Here is an 18,829-nt window from a genome sequence, read left to right as displayed (position 1 = left end):
AATTAGTACACGCGACAAATTGTCACGTGACCCCGACAGTTCACTGATTGAAGCTTTAGTCGCATGCCACCTTGTGGACATGGGTGATTCAATTTATCCTGCTACTGAAGACTATCTCTTGACTTCGCCTGCCATGGCAGCAAGAGACGAAATTCAGCTCCGCAAATCCACCCCCCCCCCCCCCCCCCCGCCCCCATCTACCGGCTACAGCACCAGCTCGAAGTCAAGTTACAGAAGGCCGTACGTAGTTTCTTTTAGGCGTGCACGCTACGTAAGACTGGCACTGCAGTTCTATGCGCTGGGTTCTTTAGGAAGGCCAAGCGCAATTGACGAAAGAAAGACCAGTCTAGCAGAGGGGTAGGCTGTAAAGAGGAACATAATACAGTTCAGAAAAAAAATACAGAAGCCTAGGTTAATTGTATGAGAGGTCTTTGAGGAGAAGTCCCAACACAGTCTTCTTCACTGTTTTTTTCTTTCTGGTTTTCTCTTGCCTTCCAGCAAACAGTGACCTGAGCAAGTGCAGTTCCGCAGGCAATCGCATTTAGCCCGACCAAATAAATCTCCGCTGCAATCGGAATCTCCCGATGTTTCTTTTTGAACAGCCCAGTCTGGGCCGCTCCGTTCCTGGTACAGCCATTACGGAATTAATGTTTGAAGCTTGCAAAGGCAATGGCTCGGCAAGACCGAAATAGAGACGGCGAAGCTGGCCGCCGAGGGCGCACTGTTCGTTAAGCTTCCAAGATTAGAAGTTCACCCCACTATGGCTGCTACGTACGTCGAAGTTTTTGGCCTTTTCTTATCATACGTTCTTTTTTTTTTCTTCCGCAGAACGCCGGCTGGTTCGAACCCATCGTTTGTCATGGTGAGCTGGCGTTTTCATTCTAGGTCTTACTTGACCTTTCACCTTTTTTTATACTTCGGAGAAATAGGGTTAAGTAGAGCAGTAATGGAAGATAGCTCGTCTCGAAAGTAATGTTCTGAGCACTCACTGACGTGGAAGAGCAAGTATCATATGTAATGAGTCTCAAACACAGATGCTGGTTGCCATTTGGGATTACTTTCGCTTCATTTAATATGATACACCAGCCGTACAAGGTACGTGATAGGAGCTTCAAAACGCTTCGAAGAAAGCGGCTGTACTTGGATTATTTTAAAAAACGAATGACCGCAACTGGCGGCGTTCAGAGTAAGAGCGCAGATAATACTACTACGACAATGAGCTGTTAAAAAAATATAAACGTCATCTAAATTGGGATCGGGAAGCTCCTCCCAGTGACAGCGGTCGCCATATTGAAATCTTCGCGTGTATCTTCGCTGCCCGGATGCAAAACTGTACTTGGACGTAACCCAAGCTCCAATTAATGCTCCGCCATTTTATTTTTGCTCCCAGCGTTTTATACCTTCGTATTGGTGTCTGTTCATTCTAAATACATGGCGTTGACTGTCTAGCTTGCTAATAAGATATACGTGATGGGGACTGCATATGAACCACACAGTCTCATTTATAGCTAAATAATGAAGTATAAGCAAGAATCTTTGTGTTACTGTTTACCTGGTGATGTGAGCGACAAATGAATCCGAGTGTTCTGTAGGTGCTGACTAGTAGCTTTTCGATGTGAACCGTCCACGATAAGGTGGAGGTTGGTAGAAACCCAAGTACTTATGAGAGTCTACTGATTCTATCACTTCGTTGTTAATCGTGTACTTAAAGAAAAATAGTTTAACGGGTTTACTAAATCTTATCAGTTTAGTTTTTTGTGTTAATTCTCATCTCCTAATCTCGGCACCATTCCTCCAGTTTCTCTAGATCAGACTGCAATTTCAGGAATTCAGCATAATTATCCAAGTGGTCATAGATAAATCATCGCTAAGAGCCTTACGGTAGACGTCATATTAGTGGAATTGTCATTTGTGTTAATTAGGAATATTGTGGGTCTTAAAATGGAGCCCTGGGGACTCCAGACATCCTAGTCGAAATCAAGAAGAAATGGGCTTGGGTAGGGCATATAATTTGTTTATCACTTCCATAAACCACTGATGTGTCAAGCCGTCCCAAGAAAGTAGCGGAAAAGTACAATGTTGTTGTCTTCACATCTAAGAGCGCGGTAGCAGGCCTTTGGCAGCCGGTGAAAGGAGGCTTGATAAAACTACAGGTAATCGTCCAAAATGCCCAGGGTCAGACGAAAAGGTTCCACACCTAAAAGTAATGTGGTTTATTGCATTCCGCTGCCTTGTGGCCGAAACTACTACGGGCAAACAGGTAGATTAGATGTGTGAATGTGCACCTGACTGAATGTGCACCTGACTATACGGGGGAAGGCGAATTCTAATCTGGCATTGCACTTTATATCCCGCGAATGCTTATCCAAGGACGACCCATCTCTTTGCACGCCTGATTTCCGCGACGCATCAGTGGTTTTTGAAAGGAATAAACAAATCTGTTGTGAGATAGTTGAGGCTTATTACATCGGTAAGGCTAAGGACACGTGTGTAGCTAAGCCGTCGGTGAAACTTCACCGTAATGAATTTGCTTTTTTAGATGATTCACTAGTACGCCAGTGACTTTCAAATGTTTTTTTTCTCACTGCTTTGGGGTTTTGTGCACGCGCATCTCTTTGCGGGTCTTCTTTTATCGCTTTTCTTCAATACAATTTTATCTGTTACCTCAGCCTCGTCTTGTGATAATCTCTTCTCATGTGTTGTGTCTTCCGGCTGGTTTTAAGATGAATCAGTACCAACTCGCCCAGTCTCTAGTTCATTTCTAGTTCATTGGGCTCTTTTCCACGTGTAACTTTTGACGTCATAACTCGGCAGTGTTAGTGGCTCTGATAGAGTTTTGCATTTGTAGATCCAGGACGGCGTCTTGGTACGTCAAGCACCGAAGTTGCCCCCGGATGTGCAGTCCTTGTGTGGTTGGTTGCAGCCTTCCCCAGGCCTTTCAAGTAGAATCTGTCGCATCCTGGTTTCAGAGTGGGGTAGGCAAGCCTGCCGTCACAGGGAACCGTTACGCGTCCACTGTGTCAGCAATGGTCGTACTCGACAGAGAATACTTAGCAGAATCGAGCAAGACGGCTGATCGAATCACGGAGTTCATATGGAAGACTGTACTCCACACGCTGCCTTATCTGAAGAAGCCCGCTATCGCCTCGGGTAATTTTTTTGTCCTGGGAGGCAACGAGATGGATACAGGGCACAAGCGCATCTTGGAGCGAGGGCTGAAGTTCTTTCTGCAACCTAACGTAAGTGCTTTTGGCGATGTCTCAAAGCATTGCCCGTCATATTCCGGAAGATGAAAAGAGCAGGTTTTTGAGTGAAGACACGGACGTAATAGCGGCACGGAAATGTGAGCGGAAGCCACAGTACAGTCGTCAGCACGTCTGTCTAGAGCGCTCGAAAGGGCCGTTTTTTTCTGCACGCACGACGCCTACTGATAACATTCGGTTCGAGATACCTGCATCTGAGCATGCGCCGTTTCACTGATTACACTGCCTGCTGCTTTATCGCCGTTTCGGTTCACAGCCGCGGTGAAGGCGCTGCAAGCCGCAATAGCGAGGTCGAGATAACACGCCTAGGAAAATTTTTTCATGCTCGAAGTTTGACGCACATCATTTTCTTTGTCAAAACATGCGCGCTTTGCGATGCGCAAACGCATTCCTGCGCACTTGCAGTAGCTAGCAATGCATTTAAAAGCCATGTGCGGTTTCGAAAATGCTTCACATAGGTTTCAACGATGGCTCCGCGCTTGACGCTGCAGGAAAGGAAAGCCATCTACCTAATGGGACAAACGAAGTCTCAAAGAGCCATATGTGCAGCAACAGGTCGTCCGATGGCGACAGTGGACAGAGTCCTGCAGACCTATTACAGAGAAGGTTGTTTTGCTAATGCCGTCCGAAATCGACATCCAAGGAGGACCACGGATGAAGAAGACCGAAGGATAGTGGCAGCCGCAGTTGCGGATCCCTGTCTCAGTGCCCGCGAAATTCGGGATGAACTTCAACTGGGGCATGTTTCTACGGACACCATCCGACGCAGGCTTCACGAAGCAGGTATACAGAACAGAGTCGGTGCACAGAAGACATACCTTCAAGGATCGCATAAGCAACAGCGCCTCGAGTTTGCTTCAGTTGTGGAAGAATGGACTCCGGAAAACTGGAGGGCTGTAGTTTTTAGTGACGAAGCTACTTTCTACACCCACTGGGACCAGCAACAACAGGTGTGGCGCCCTGTGAAAGGCCTGTAAGACATATAATCGTAAGACATTTTTTTACATTTTTTTTATTGTAGCTAGGCTTTGTCCGTAATGACCACAGTGATTAAGAATTGTAAACGCGCAGAAATATAAGTCGATGGGATTTTCATAGGCTCTAAAAAACCCGTGCACTTTTCCACTCTAACACTGCTTCATAACGTTAAGGGTTCCACTACGTTGCAGGTACGGCGAGGACTATGTGTTGAATGTGCGGTCCAGCGGCCGCACGTTAGTCCACGTCTGGGGAGCAATAAGCTACAAAGGACTTGGGCCCCTGCATAGAATCGAAGGAAGAATGACAGCTGCTTCCTACGTGGACATCATACAGACGGTCCTTGTCCCCTACGTGCTGGATGGGCCGTTCCCGGATGGATTCTTTCATTTCCAGCAGGATGGAGCTTCTGTCCATACTGCAAATGTTGTTAAAGATTGTTTGCATAGCCTCGGCATTTATCCTTTGGAGTGGCTGGCAAAGAGTCCAGATTTAAACATTATATAAAATGTATGAGGGTTAATGAAAAAAAGGCTTTCGCGACAGTCCAGCCTCACTATAGCGAACTCTGATCAGCTTTGGGAGGCTATTCAAGGAGAGTGGGGGCATCTTCAGAGAGATCCGACGGTAGTAAAAACGCTTTATGACTCGCTCCCAAAAAGAATTTTAAGTGTGAAGCAGTCTGGAGAAGCCGCAGTCGGCTACTAGGAGCCACGGACTTTTTCTTCCAGGGTAACAAGTGCTACCTGTTCATTTCGTTGGAAAGCGTCTTACGGGATGTTGTGTTCCTTTTTTTTTGTTTTTCGAGCATGTTCACGCATGTGTATAGCTTTAATAAAGCGATCTGATTATCTGCACGTTCTGTGTGATGGTATGTCTGAACGTGAAAGTCAATCGGAGTGATCACAGTGTCTAATTCCTATGGGGAACCTGCGCTGCCAAGGTGGCACTGCAATTATTCCATTCGGTGACTCAAAAATGCTTTTGTCAGCCGCTTGGGCCACTGAAAACGCGAGAACAGATTCTGTGCGATTAGATACCCGCGTTTGGCTGACAGCATTCATTGCCTAGCTTCTCTCGGCGTAGCCCAGATAGCTGACGCACGGCACGTGCGCCTTCGACAGAGCGCGGAGGCTCACGGCAATAAGCGCCTGAAGGTGGCGCGGAAAAGTACTAAAAGGACGATTGTTTCCGAGCGTCGCACTTAGCAGCACGAGATATGAGGATTTCTGCAAAAACGCCTCAAGACGCACAATGTCCAGGACCCGTTTTTGATGCCAAGTTCATCTACCGTAATACAGTTTCATATGGACAGCAACCTGGACAGGTGCTATGGAATGAGCATCGACGTGGAGGACATGCACTGTTCAGTGCCGCAGGATAGACTTTTGAGGTTTGTGCAAGACTGCATCATGGAGGACGATGATGAACAGTCTTTTACAGATGCGTGCGGGATTTAGGTTGCTAGCTTCACGGAGATGTCCTTTTACCTCAACTCCACTTTGGTCACGTGGCAGGGCGGTATTTACGTCCAAAAATCGGACGTATGCATAGGGTCTGCGGTCGCACCTTTGCTTACCGACCTTTTTCTGTTTTAAGTTTACAAGGCATTATAGCCCTGTTTGGCATAGTGGCATTTCGTTATGTTGATGACTACTTCGTTTTTCTTGGAAAAGGAGGGCTCAGGTAAGTTGGCACAAGATGTTTTAGGAATCTTTAAGGCATGTGGCCAAGGCCTATATTTTACGTCTGAATTTCCTAAGCAAAACCGTGTGCAGTTTCTTGATTTAGATCTGCGCTTTGCGGACGACCACGTGTGTTGGGGTTACTGCCCAAGACCAGGGAAGCCTCTTAGCTATGAGTCGGACCACTCAAGGCTGGTGAAGAACGGGTTGACAGTCACGTGCAGCATGTCAGCTTTACGTAAGTTATGACATCACGGTGTTGAGGACGCATTCTCGGAGCAGGCTTCCAAGCTAATGGCAGCTGTGTTCCCAATTGCTCATCTCGCCCGCCTGCCAGGGCGTGTTTTCACTCGCTTGGGGGAGATAGCAACACACACTCGGATGATGCTGACGTAGTGGCGCGGCGAAAAAATGTTGGCCGCTATACCTCTCCTCCACGCTATTTCACATCGTCTCAAGAAAATCGCGGAAATGAACACTGTTGTTGTCTTCGCATCTAAGAGCGTGGTAGGAGACCTTTGGCAGCCGATAAAAGGAGGCTTGATAAAACTACAGGTAATCGTCCAAAATGCACAGTGTCACATAAAAGGGTTCAACACTTCCAAGAGTAATGATATCTATTGCATTCCGCTGCTTTGTGGCCGAAAATATTTCGGGCAAACAGGTAGATGTGTGCATGTGCACCTGACTGAGCACTTTGTCTATAGGGGGGAAGGCGAATTCTAATCTGGCATTGCACTTTCAATCTTGTGAATGCAAATCGGAGGATGACCTGTCTTATTGTATGCTTGATTTCGGTGACACATCAGTGGTTTATGAAAGTGACAAACAAATCTGTCGACTGATAGTTGAGGCTTACTACATCGTTAAGGCTAAGGCCACGTGTGTGGCTAAGCCGTCGGTGAACCTTCACGGTAAGGAATTTGCTTTTCTAGATGATTCACTAGTACGCCAGTGACTTTCGATTGGTTGTTTCGCCCTTTGACTGCTCTGGAGTTTGTGCGCGCGTATCTCTTTATGGGACTTCTTTTTGCCGCTTTCTCCTAATAAAATTTAACTTTTTAGTCCAGCCTCGTCTTGTGCTCATCTCTTCTCTTGGCTTGTGTCTTCCGGCAGGTTTCAAAATGAATCGGTAGCAATTCTCCCAGTCTGCGGGGAAGTCTGTGGAGATAGTGCGGCCACAGCTGGCGCAGGATAGAGTTAATTGAAGATATATGGGATAGATTTTTGTCCTGGAATGGGCGCAGTAAGGATGTTTATGATGGTGACAAAGATGAAGCTAATTCACAGACCTTGAAGTCCGCGAGGGCCAAAATACGAAAGGAGCAGATGAAAGATAGGAAAAAATTGGTTTGTCTTCCTGCGCGGATTAATTTCAAGATTCAATTCGGCGCACTCCCCCGGATTTCAATTATGCTCAATCGTTAACCCCGATGCATAATTTTCAGGCCTTTTTAAGTGTTCCATTCATATTTCTATTGAGCGCCGACTCAAACATTTGCAAGGAATAATTTGAGGAATAAGCTGCGCCCTGTAATATTCATCGTAAGTCGTTATTTTTGTTAGTAATGCAAGCTACTGGAGGCAACGGTGCAACTTTTTATGGGCAACTGACGGAAGTTAGTTATCCATGGTAACTACTGTGCCGTGCCTTTTTCCACATTGAATGGCGGCTCACTTGAAATATAGTCTGTCTCTTTCATGGAGCAAAACGCCGAGTTTCTACTTTTTTTCATTTACCTTACCTGCATAAAGATGGCAAGGACATTTTTGAGAGAATTCGCGCGGTTAGCACGAGCGAGCATCGCTGGTCACTGTTCTATCTCAAACGTATTCGCTTTCGGGGAATAAAAAACAGAATCCGTGTAAGCGAAGCGAAGGGCCTTTCGAAGGCTGCGAATTGCTGACAAAAGAAACAGGGTGGATGGAGAGAAACGGACGAGAACAGGGCGAGATTTCTTCGCAAAGCCGTTGACGTATGAATTCCCTCTCCGTCTCCCGTGCACGAGCCATAGACGCTCTTCTCCGACGGCGGAGTGCTGCAATTCTCGCGCGCTCTCCTATAGATGCGAATGGCCGCGCGCAGTGACGATAATCGAGGCACTTGGATGCAGCTGTCGTCGGCCTCCGTCGCTCAGCACACAGCCGTCTCGCGCTGTTTGCATAACGCGGGGGCGCTGGGCGGGTGCATTCCTTCTTGGGCGCCGCCGTTCGCCGGAGCTGTTCAGCGCACGGAGGGAGTCGGCGCGCCGTCAGCGCGCCAGCCAACCTCTGCTCTTTTGCGCGCGTGCGCGCTGACGTAGCGAAGCTGATCGGTCTATAAGTTTTTTTCCCTGGCCGAAATACGTGCAGCGTTTGGAAGGCAGCAAGGCCAGCCTACTCAGTTAAAAAGAAAACGAGACAGGGGTGCCTGGAAAACCACCATTCATCGATATTTGTAAGCGAACTTGTTTATGTCTTAACCTAAAACCAGGGATACGCATTAATGAAAGTACGTCTTCCCTGTAATATCAAAATACATGAAAATTCATACCATTAACCTATGCTTTTTGTAATGTTTGCATGATCCTTCCGGGAGGTTATCCGCGTGCTTTCCACGCGATGTTAATGACGTCATGCGGAATCAGTAAGCATTTCGACCTTCCCGTACGCGTTGTCTGCAGCATAAGTGCAGACTTCGTATGTACCTTACGATCAATACGGGTGAGATGCAGAATACGTACGGAGTCCGAATGAGCCACGCAGAAAACATACGCTACGACTAGAAGTTGCCATACGGATCGCTTCACTTGGCACTCACTGATAATAACGTTGTCGATGTGGACTTGGCTCATAACAATGAATGTCATGCCGGTTGATGGCTCTTGTGAAGAGTGTAGTATGACTGATATTTCCTGGTATAGCTATTACTGCCTGCTACTACCACTACTGCCCGGAATGACTGCCACAACCTGGTACGGCGCTCACTGCCCTCCACCGCCGCCACTGCCTTTTGCAGCCGTCACTGCCATTGCAGCCGTCGCGGCTTTTAAAAGCCGTCACTGCCTAATACAGCTGTTACCGCCTGGCGCAGTTATTATTGCCTGGTGCAGATGCCACTTCCTGGAAATGCTCTCTGGCAATGATGGCAATGTCTCGCAGACGTACCGCTCCCTGCCACGACTTTAAGTGGCTTCAACAGCTGTCACTGCCCGTTACCGCCTCGAAGGAAGGCGGAAAGACGGATAGATATTTTTTCTTATACGTGTCTGCCCGCGCCGCCAGCAGCTCACAGAATAACAGAGAGTATCAACCATCAGGGATCTGTTAAACATCGACGCATTAATGTTTGTCGCGGAACACGTTCGGAGTCTTCCTTAGTGGGAAGCTAAAGGAACATTCAAGGACTCGCCAATTATTTATCGACGAAAACCTTTTGTGGCGTCCTGGAGCGTCAGAAATGTACTCCTACGCAGATCCCAATTTCAATAAGAAATAAGGCATGGTAGGTACGCATGGTAGGTTTGACTCCAGTGTGATACCTCCCCGCCCGACCGAATAAGTATCACACGTCCGTCGAACATGCTGCGGATTTAAGTCGCGGGTATCGAACGCTGCGAAACCTGCCCGACGACCCTTATACAGCTCTCGCTGTTAAATCAGTCGCCTGCATGTGAATATGTAGGTAAATAAGTACGGATATTACATTGCACGTAAGTATTTATTCAGAATGTCGTTTGGCCGTAAACCTATATTACCACCCGGGAATTCGCGTCAGCGTCGAGTAGACTGCATATATGCGTGCATTGAGAAAAGGGCCGCCAGAGCACACGTTAAACCGCAAGACAGATTTTGTTGGAACTGCAAGAACCTGTTGTCTTCCGAGTCAACCTGGCATTACGAAATGTTTCTGCTGTGAGACAGCATGGCAGTGGCTGGCAGGAAGTGCTCATGCATAGATTTTTGAAAATGACAAGTTTTTCTTGTGAATGAATGTTTTGATGTAAGTCCTTGCCCCAAGGGACGTAGAAAAAACCGCAGTTGCAGAGACGCAATCAGTTTTAGTCGTTATGCACTGGAATTGTCACGCTTGCGGCGTGAGTGACGGGTTATTGCAACGTCACCTAATGCACCGAACTGGCACATTAGCCGCAACTGTGATTCCTTAGTGTGGACTCAGAATAGCGAAGCAGACTGTTCATTACCGTGAGTAACTACCAACATGAGGCTGCGTAATCTGAGGCACTTTTTTATTTTTTTGTGTATGTGTGCGTGCGTCAGAATGTCAAGCCCTATTTCGATATGTGTTTCAGGCTGGCACCGCTCCTTTTATGTCGTGTAGCGGCATGCCCGCTTTCTGGGACCTCTATGTGCGGCTGCATGAAAGGCTGTGTAAATATATGCCCTTTCTGATGCCTCTTTTTCTGCCCGTTGAAAACATCCTGAAAAATAAGAAAAAAGTGCGAGCTCAAGAAATACTGCCTTGCGTTCTCAATGCATACGAATGCTTGCCATCCAAGAAATTACTGCACCGTTAAAAATAAAAAGAAGCCGACTAAATAAGTAAAAGGGCGATTTCAGTGGCAGGTACTTTGTAGTGGGAGGTGATGCAGGCCTAGCTTGTTTATCAGGAAAATAATAAACTAAAATTCCGCAAAAAAATTAAAAACAGTTTCCAGTGCCTTTTGCCTTTTCAAAGAGAAACTACGGCAAAGTCAGCACATTTACGCAGATCTCTGAGGTTAACAACACTACCATTCACTTCTTTGCAGCAGTCACTGAGTCCATAACAAATATTCTCAACGTCTTCGACGTCACGAGTTTGATTATAGTGGACGCAGAACGCGTTCCGTACCGAACTCCAGATTTATGAACCATTAACAGGTACTTAGCTGCAGAACAGAAGCCAGAAGAGCCACGAAAAGCCAAATCATCGAATTTTACTGAGAGAAAAAAATCTGAGTTGTCCACAGAGTGGCTGCTTCGGTGCTGCAGGGAATTACGCCGGCAGAGCACTTTGCCTGCGCCGCTCTTCTAACCACCCGCTAGGAGCCCCGCTGTTATCAGCATATAAAGCGGCTACTCGGCGCCGTCTATCGCACGCCCGGACACTGCGGCGGTCTGCCCTATGTATAGCCCGAACGAGACCGGCGACGTCTAAATGAGAGCGCGATCTTTCGCAAAGAACTAACGAATAGCACGTGCGAGCATGTCGATCAAATACGCCCGTCGGCGGGCTGAGACGAAGCAACCGAGTAGCAGGGCGGTTCACTTCTTTCTGCACCGAATAACCAAGCCGCGATAGCACCACACCTTTCAAGCGCCTTCTGTGGCGAATTTCACTGCCGTAGTAGCCTGGACTGAGGGCTCCTAAACGGGATAATCTTTTTTCATTGAAGGCATACAGTGAAGTTTATCATTTTCTAGATGATGTTAGGACGGTGCGAAAAGAACAAGAACAAAAGAGGCACAAGAACACAACAGGACAGGCGCCTGTCTTATGTTCTTGCGCCGCTTTTGTCCTTGTTCTTTTCGCGCCGTCCTGGCATCATCTAGAAGCTATGCGCCAACTAGCCGAAACCAAAGTACTTCTTAAGTTTATTATCTCGCTCTATCTCGTCGCCGTACTTTACTGCAGGTCGCGCAACATCCCCATAATGTACAAATAAATAACAACTCTCAGGCTGATAACTAAGCTTTTTTTGCAGCTCTTATCTTCTTATTCTTCAATTTTTTTAGATATTTATAATTGCCCGAAGCGGCGTCGTGGCATGACTTAAGGGCAACTGCAGAGGTTTCACAATTCGATGAACTTAAAGGGTCAAATCTGTGAAATTTGCAGGTAAAGCATGGAAAGTAATTTTGGCCTAGCGTTTGAAATGACATAAGCATCAATTAAAATCACGACGGCCTTCAAGCTTCTTCGCAGCGCACAGCGCCAAGTGAGCGGCGCATGATGACGTCATTTACGACACCGGTACATTTTCAACGCAGAAACGCTCTCTTTGAAGGCAAGTTCACCCAGCATTGTTGGGAAGCATTCGACGACGCACGGCGGAATGTGGTTGACCACAGCGAAAATTTAAAATCTGATGTCAGTGCACGTTAAAGATCCCCAGGTGGTCGAAATTATTCCGGAGCCCTCCACTACGGCACCTCTTCTTCCTTTCTTAAAGCAAAAGATTACAGTCACTGACCAAGTCAAAGTAATAACAAATTGACGTGACGTGAACAAGGAACCCGTACGGGTTGCGAAACGTCAATTTGTTATTACTTTGACTTGGTCAGTGACTGTAATCTTTTGCTTCTATTAATGCCTGACCAGACGAGCTTTCGTCGAACCCTTGACTATACTACTTCTTCCTTTCTTCTTTCACTCCCTCCTTTATCCCTTCCCTTACGGCGCGGTTCAGGTGTCCAACGAAATATGAGACAGATACTGCGCCATTTCGTTTCCCCCCAAAACCAATTATTATTATTACCATTTCTTAATGACACGAATACGGCATCACACCTCAGAAAATTTTGGAACTGTCCTTTAACGATAATAATACATATTCATCCCACTTTCTTTTAAATAGTAATGTACGCGATCAGCAGTTTTGCAGATAGATGGCGTCGACGCAAATGAATCTGTCATAATTATGTTTTGATGTGCATAGTGCTAGGCCTAAACTTACATTCATTGCTGACGAAGTCATAAAACTTGCGGCATGGTTCTGAACCCGTCCAAGAACAGAACGTAACCCTCTGAACCTCAAGTTCCATACCATGCAGACTTATCACATGGTGGGCGTTGCATTAGACTTATAAAAGATCTCGTGTTTGTTTCTTAACCGCTCTTTGAAAGCAACATTTAGGCAACCTCTTGAAAAGTTTAATACATTTATATGGACGAGTTGGTAATGGCTTCCTATTTAGCATCTTCTAGCGAACACTGCACGCCGTTCTGTGCAGGGTTCTGTATAGTGTACAGTAGTGTGTAAAGTGTGTAGCACTATTCGCTATAAAAATATGAATTCAAGAAGCTCTTGACAATGGTATTGTGTTACCCCACAGAGCTTCTCATACACCCACCGAGAGGAAAAAGAGACGACGCAGTGTTTCATTATTTCAAACAATGCCAGGAAATGAACACTTCGCATTTGGTTTGGCCGGTGTGCGGCAAAAACGTGGATTCAGTCTTAACGATAACGGTTTTTCTTGAGGCAAAGCGCGAAAAATGGTTTCATATTTACTACAGCATAGTTCCAAAAATACATTTGCGTTAAATTTTTTTGAAAGAGTAAGACACCATCTGTTAGAAGAACTTCCACGTTTTCGACCGAACACTAGCGCCGTCAAATGTGAAGTGGCTACTTCCCGGCATTCTCCAAGGTGGAAACTACTCGGTAAGAAACTTACATAGACGGTGGCGCCACTTTTTCCTCCCATACCCACCAGGGGGTGAATATTGGTAAAATTTTTTTTTTTTTTGACGAAAGGAAATGGCGCAGTAATTGTCTCACAAATCTAGGTGGACACCCCAACCGCGCCGTAAGGGAAGGATACAGGAGGAAATGAAAGAAAGAAAGAAAGAAAGAAAGAAAGAAAGAAAGAAAGAAAGAATGAAAGAAAGAAAGAAAGAAAGAAAGAGGTGCCGTAGTGGAGGCCTCCGGAATAGTTTCGACCACCTGGGGATCTCTGACGTGCACTGACATCGCACAGCACACGGGCGCCTTTTGCGTATCGCCTCCATCGAAACGCGGCTGCCTTCTTGAGGGTATTCCTTCCGCAAGGAGTTACTTCAGTGAAAACGAAGACAGAGAAAGACAGTATCCTTTCCGTCGTTACTGCGAGGCGTATGGCATGAAGTGAATAAGCAGTTTTCCTTCCATATTCCTTGCAGGTCCACCTAGGATGACCATAACTTTAATAAGCGATAAGCAGTGATTTCGATAAGGAGGGTAGAGATAAAAAAAATGACATAAACGGAACATATGTTTTCCTTGAAAAGCTTCAATATATTCCGTGGGAAAAGAAAAGAAACTCAGGGAAATCTTGTTTACCCGCGTGTTGTAAAAACAAGCCTGAAGCAGCTCTCCCTCTGACGTGTCGAGCCTCGGGAGAGTTCTTTCGGGTGCCCAACGTCCGGCAGCTGTGACACTGACGCATTCTCAAATCGTACATTGCCTCCGCGACCTTTTAGAGATAAGGAAACAGAAAAGGTGAAAGGAGGAATGCGCGGATGCAAGTGCAGGACGCACTATGTTACACGAGCAGCAGGTCTCCCCCTTCTCTGCATTTCATTCGCACCGGGGCACTCTGATTAGATGGGCAGGAATGGCGTATGCAAGTCACGAACTCTGCCTCCATGAAGGCGAGAAAGAATTGGCGCGGAGCTGGAAATGGAGGTTGCGAGAGAAAGAAAGGTGGCGAAGGGGAGTCTTTGAAGCGTGCCGACTGTAGGAGTGGGAGCCGCTAGCGATGCACAAAGAAGAATTCATCGATCCGTGATCCACGCAGGGGGCGTGGTTGTCTGTCCGGTACCTGTTCCCTCCATTAGGCAAGAAAGCTAGCGGAGAATTTGCTCAAGGAACTCTGACGAAAAAAGCGACAGAACCGTGTCAAAAATCTGACCAAATGTTTTGTAGCTTTATCGCAAATAGATTTTTCTGCGCTGTAGCAGTTTGCTGCAGTGCATTAGCTTTTTATGCTTTAGTACGTATTTCTTTAGTGCATTTTGTAGTGCCTACGCAAAATTCTGTCCTTGTTAAAAAATTCTCTTGTTGCTACAAGTTCACGGCCAGACGCATAAAACGTTATGTTTCGTGACAACAGAAAATCTTCTGTTGTGTTTTTCGACTGGGAAGAATTCAGTCGAACTGCTCAATCAGCCTGGATTGCATTCTCTAGGTGCGCACCTTTCCTTTGCGAATGACGCTTCTGGACCAGGTCCCAGTACGCAAAGACGGCCTGCCCGGCTTTCATCTTTTGTTTGCTAGCTTGCTATATGCTGTTTAATTAACTGCACATTGTCACAGACTCACAGCAAACCTGCAATGATCATACTGCCTTTGGACACCTGAAAAAATCAGTAGTACTCATTGCTGTTACTCTTTTACAAGAACATCACAAAATTACATAGACACCTGGTCATGCCGGATTAGAGGACAAGCAGGCTGCTCATAATCCAGCTCGAACTTTAGTTAACGGAGCGGGTCTTTCCCGTCCCCACTTCACATCCCTTCCCTCCACATACAGCGAACGGTTAGAAACACTACGTCTTAACCGCAGGAGGCACCCTCCAGTGCACTAAAAGATAAGCACAGTAGACGTTGTATCCTGGTGCCAAATACAAACTCATTCCGAAACCTATGTAAGTGCAGCGAAATGTATCCTGCTGAATACCCTGGCACCTGCCGCTGGTGTGATGCAAGTTCCACACAGTTACACATTTCGTCGGGGATGTGCGGCTAAGCCTGAGCATATCCTTGAAGATCAGCTAAAGCTCTTGGACCAGGCTCGTAAAGCAGCTCGGGCCACTGGAGTTCTGGAATGAGGACCCCATACATCTGATCATCAAGCAACTCCCAAGACCGGTTTCTTAATAAAGTTTATTGTCTCTATTCTATTCTCTTCATCTCTGGGAGCTCCGCAGAGGGTGGTTGGAACGCAAGACGGTAAGAGAGTGGAAGAGCAAGGATACAAGAAGAAAAACATATTAGTCGGCTGCAGACTGCACTGAGGAAAGAAAAAGAGCAATTTCTAACGAAAAAGAGCTACAAAGTACATACTGCCTGTCATAATACGCAGGAGAATGGCGGCACGTTCAAGAAAACGAGACTGGTGAAAAGAAAGCTTTGCTGTTTAAGGAGAGGCTAAAGAATGTTTAAGTGCAAAATAATAAAAAACGAAGTAAGGAGTAACGAGAACTCCGATGAAAAAAGTTGGCAAGTTATGTGCCGTTTAACCTGATGCATTCTGGGTAAGACTGGCCGCTCTTAACTCCCCAGCGCTGCGAATGCACTGCACGCCACCATCACAAGGTGAACAAGGAATGGTCAAGCCTCATCATGCTTGCCAACATTTCGACAAGAGGACCAGTCTTCGTCTGGACCAAGTCGTTTTATCGAAACGTTGGTAAGCAGCCTGAGGATTTGCCCGCCCCTGTTAACCTTGTGATTGTCAAGAACCATCTTCTTACCCTCTCTCTCTACCATGTACAGTGCCCGTAAAAAGTATAGAGCCCAAGGGGTTTTCATCTAAGCTGTTTAGAATGGCTCGTTAAAGCGCCTAGCAATCCAGAGCTTGGGAAAATTGAGGACTCGAAGCCATTTATGGTTCGATAGATTACGGTCACTGAGTGTGCATAAAGAGACACGCTGAAGGCCTCAGAAGCGAACCCCTTGGGTTGTATACTTTTGACGAGAGGTGTACATAGCGGGTGTCTTTGACAGTTTACTATCCAATGCACAAGTAGAATTCTCCTGCATACCTTATTTGTTTACATATTCATGACTTTTTGTACATCGCCGGCGTATTTTTCTTCAAAATAAATTGTAAGAATATCCGCCTGAATTGCTTGCTACTTTCTACACGTCACCCCATAAGAGCACACATTTCAAGGCTGGCTTCGCCACCTCCCCGCCACCCTGGATGAAGTCACCACATGGTATGCATTCCTCAGAGCGCACACTCCTTGGCCAACATCGATAACGCTGTTGTTGGGCTGAAGGTGCAAGCGGGTGCTTCTCGCTTATGACACACTACGCCTTTGGCAGCTTCCACGGCTACGGCGAAGCCGTGGAAAGTATGTGATAAGGATATCGTGTTAAAAATGGCCTGAGCTCAAGCAAGTTTTTGTGAAATGTTTTGGCTAACTGGGTCCTTTTGCCGTTTAAAGAAACACTGAGGGCAAATTAAATTTGTTCTCTATCGCTATATTGCAGTGTTAAAAGACCAAGACGACATGTTCACTAAAAACGAAGACTTTATAAACCAGAATGCGCAGAAAAAAGCAATACAGGTGTCGCTGCCATCGACTGCTTTTGCAGTTGAACTGCAGTGAATTCAGCGCAGTATTTTTTGGAATTGAATCCTTGAGGTTCAAGTCAAAAACTCTGTTGGAAAAAAAGTTTTCTGAAAGCCCAATTTTTCTGCAATAAATAGGCATTTTTAGATTGCACAAGCATGTACGTAGTCATAAAAAGTGACAGAATCGAGTTTACCTAGATAAACAATTATACAGAGTTGTCTTTTGCACTGTGGACTTGATCTGTATCATTGTTTAATGCGAAAATTACGAAATAATCAAAGAAAAATGCCATTACGTTCTCATTATGGTAGCTAGTGTCGCCACATTCAAAACGCAGTATCAAAAAACTATTACTCTACTAAAATTTGAGAAATAGGCATGTCAAGAATCTGTGACAATGTGCACTAGGTTCAATTTGTGCAGATAGTCACAACGTTGTGCAAGATGAACTCGAAGGTCTCGAACCAATCGGAACGTCCAGGGAGAGTGGCAAATTTTGTCCACCAAATGTCTTCGCATTCTTCCCAAACAGCTTGCATGAAATTCAGAGACGAGGAGTTGTTGAACCCTACCTGGAAGCCACACATTTGCGCCTCCTTTTTCTTCGCACAACTTCCTCATAGTGACGCCAACGATTTACCGAAAAGCGCTGGCTACTGAGAACGTGCTGACATAAAAGAATTTGCACAAGCTCTGTGTGGAAAAATAGAGAATGCTGCATGAGTACACAGCGTTCAAACAGTGTATTGCTAATTAACGATACTGAATGTTAAAGAAATCTAAGATAAATGCGCAGAAAATCGACAGAATTGTGCTATGCCTCTAGGGGCATTTTGTGTAAGGTCAAGATGCGTTCATAGCAATGATTTCTCGCAAGCGTCTTTTAATGAGAGTTCACTCACAAGGCCAGAGACGGTAATGTTCTCGCTGGTGCTGAGCGGGAGCAGGTCGGTACCAATGTAGCCTTCGACGGCCTCGACAATCTGCGCCGGGTCGCATGACACGTCAGGCTGCGGGGTCTCCCACCACCGCTCGGCGTACATGGCTACGATGATCCACTGGTACTTGCGGCCGTACATGCCCATCTTGAAGGCCTGCATGCACGGGCACAGTGCGGGAAACGCCGTTTAAAATTACTCGGTGGCAGTGAAAGAAAGAAAGAAAACAAAAAGACCAAAGAAGGTCGAAAAAAACAAGAAGAGAACATGAAGGAGAAAAAGAAGAACCGAAACCTATTAACATGGTAAGAAAGAAGAAACCATTCCTAAGAAAGAAAGAAACCGCAACCGGGTATGAACGAGAGATAGAAAGGAATAAAGGTGGAAGGGAGAAAGGGCCGTTAAACAAAAGTCATGCGTTGTCGCGCTTTCTATATGAAAATGCATATATACTCGAATCTTCTAGTGTTTTATTTTTATCTTTAGCATATTTGCACTACTGATGGCTTTCATTTAGGGCGGCATCGGGCCATCTTTTCTCGAAATTGTGCCATGTACACTGCACGGTAAGTGCGATCGAGAAAAAACAAATACCCACTCCCTACACTCGCTCCTTATCCATTCACTCATGCTCACTCATCACTCACACTCTCTTCTCACACACTGACCCACACACCCACTCACTCACAGTCAGTCTTTCTCACTCATCCTCTCTCTCTTACTTTGTCACTCACCCACCCATTCATGCACTCACACACCCACGCACACACTCACTAACCTGACAGAAGACCTTCCGGGCCCAGAACTCGTCGAAGTTACCCAAGATGATTCGCACATCTTTCTCCTGCGAAGGTTGCAAAGAAGCATAAGCGTCAAGCTTTGTGTGCAATGTGCCAACGTACCACATTCCGTTAGTCGTCAGACTAGCGACATTGACGTGCCGCCGAAAAGCCGGTGTCGACGGGACAG

At 46.2% G+C, this 18,829-nt stretch overlaps 1 protein-coding gene across 7 annotated transcripts in view; it reads right to left on the bottom strand.

The window, feature by feature from the left end:
- GABA-B-R2 (gamma-aminobutyric acid type B receptor subunit 2) overlaps nucleotides 1–18,829 on the bottom strand; it is a 352,176-nt gene that overhangs the window by 57,355 nt on the left and 275,992 nt on the right. For all 7 annotated transcript variants that reach the window (XM_077644165.1, XM_077644163.1, XM_077644164.1 and 4 more), the window contains exons 5-6: nucleotides 18,639–18,704; nucleotides 17,825–18,016 (exon numbers count right to left, since the gene is read on the bottom strand). In XM_077644165.1, the coding sequence (XP_077500291.1) occupies nucleotides 17,825–18,016; nucleotides 18,639–18,704 (258 nt within the window). The remainder of the gene's footprint in view (nucleotides 1–17,824; nucleotides 18,017–18,638; nucleotides 18,705–18,829) is intronic.

This window comes from Amblyomma americanum, chromosome 11 (assembly GCF_052857255.1).
Source record: "Amblyomma americanum isolate KBUSLIRL-KWMA chromosome 11, ASM5285725v1, whole genome shotgun sequence".
NCBI classification, from domain to species: domain Eukaryota; kingdom Metazoa; phylum Arthropoda; class Arachnida; order Ixodida; family Ixodidae; genus Amblyomma; species Amblyomma americanum.
The sequence above is the reverse complement of the archived record's forward strand: the minus strand, read 5'-3'. Positions and strand labels throughout refer to the sequence as shown.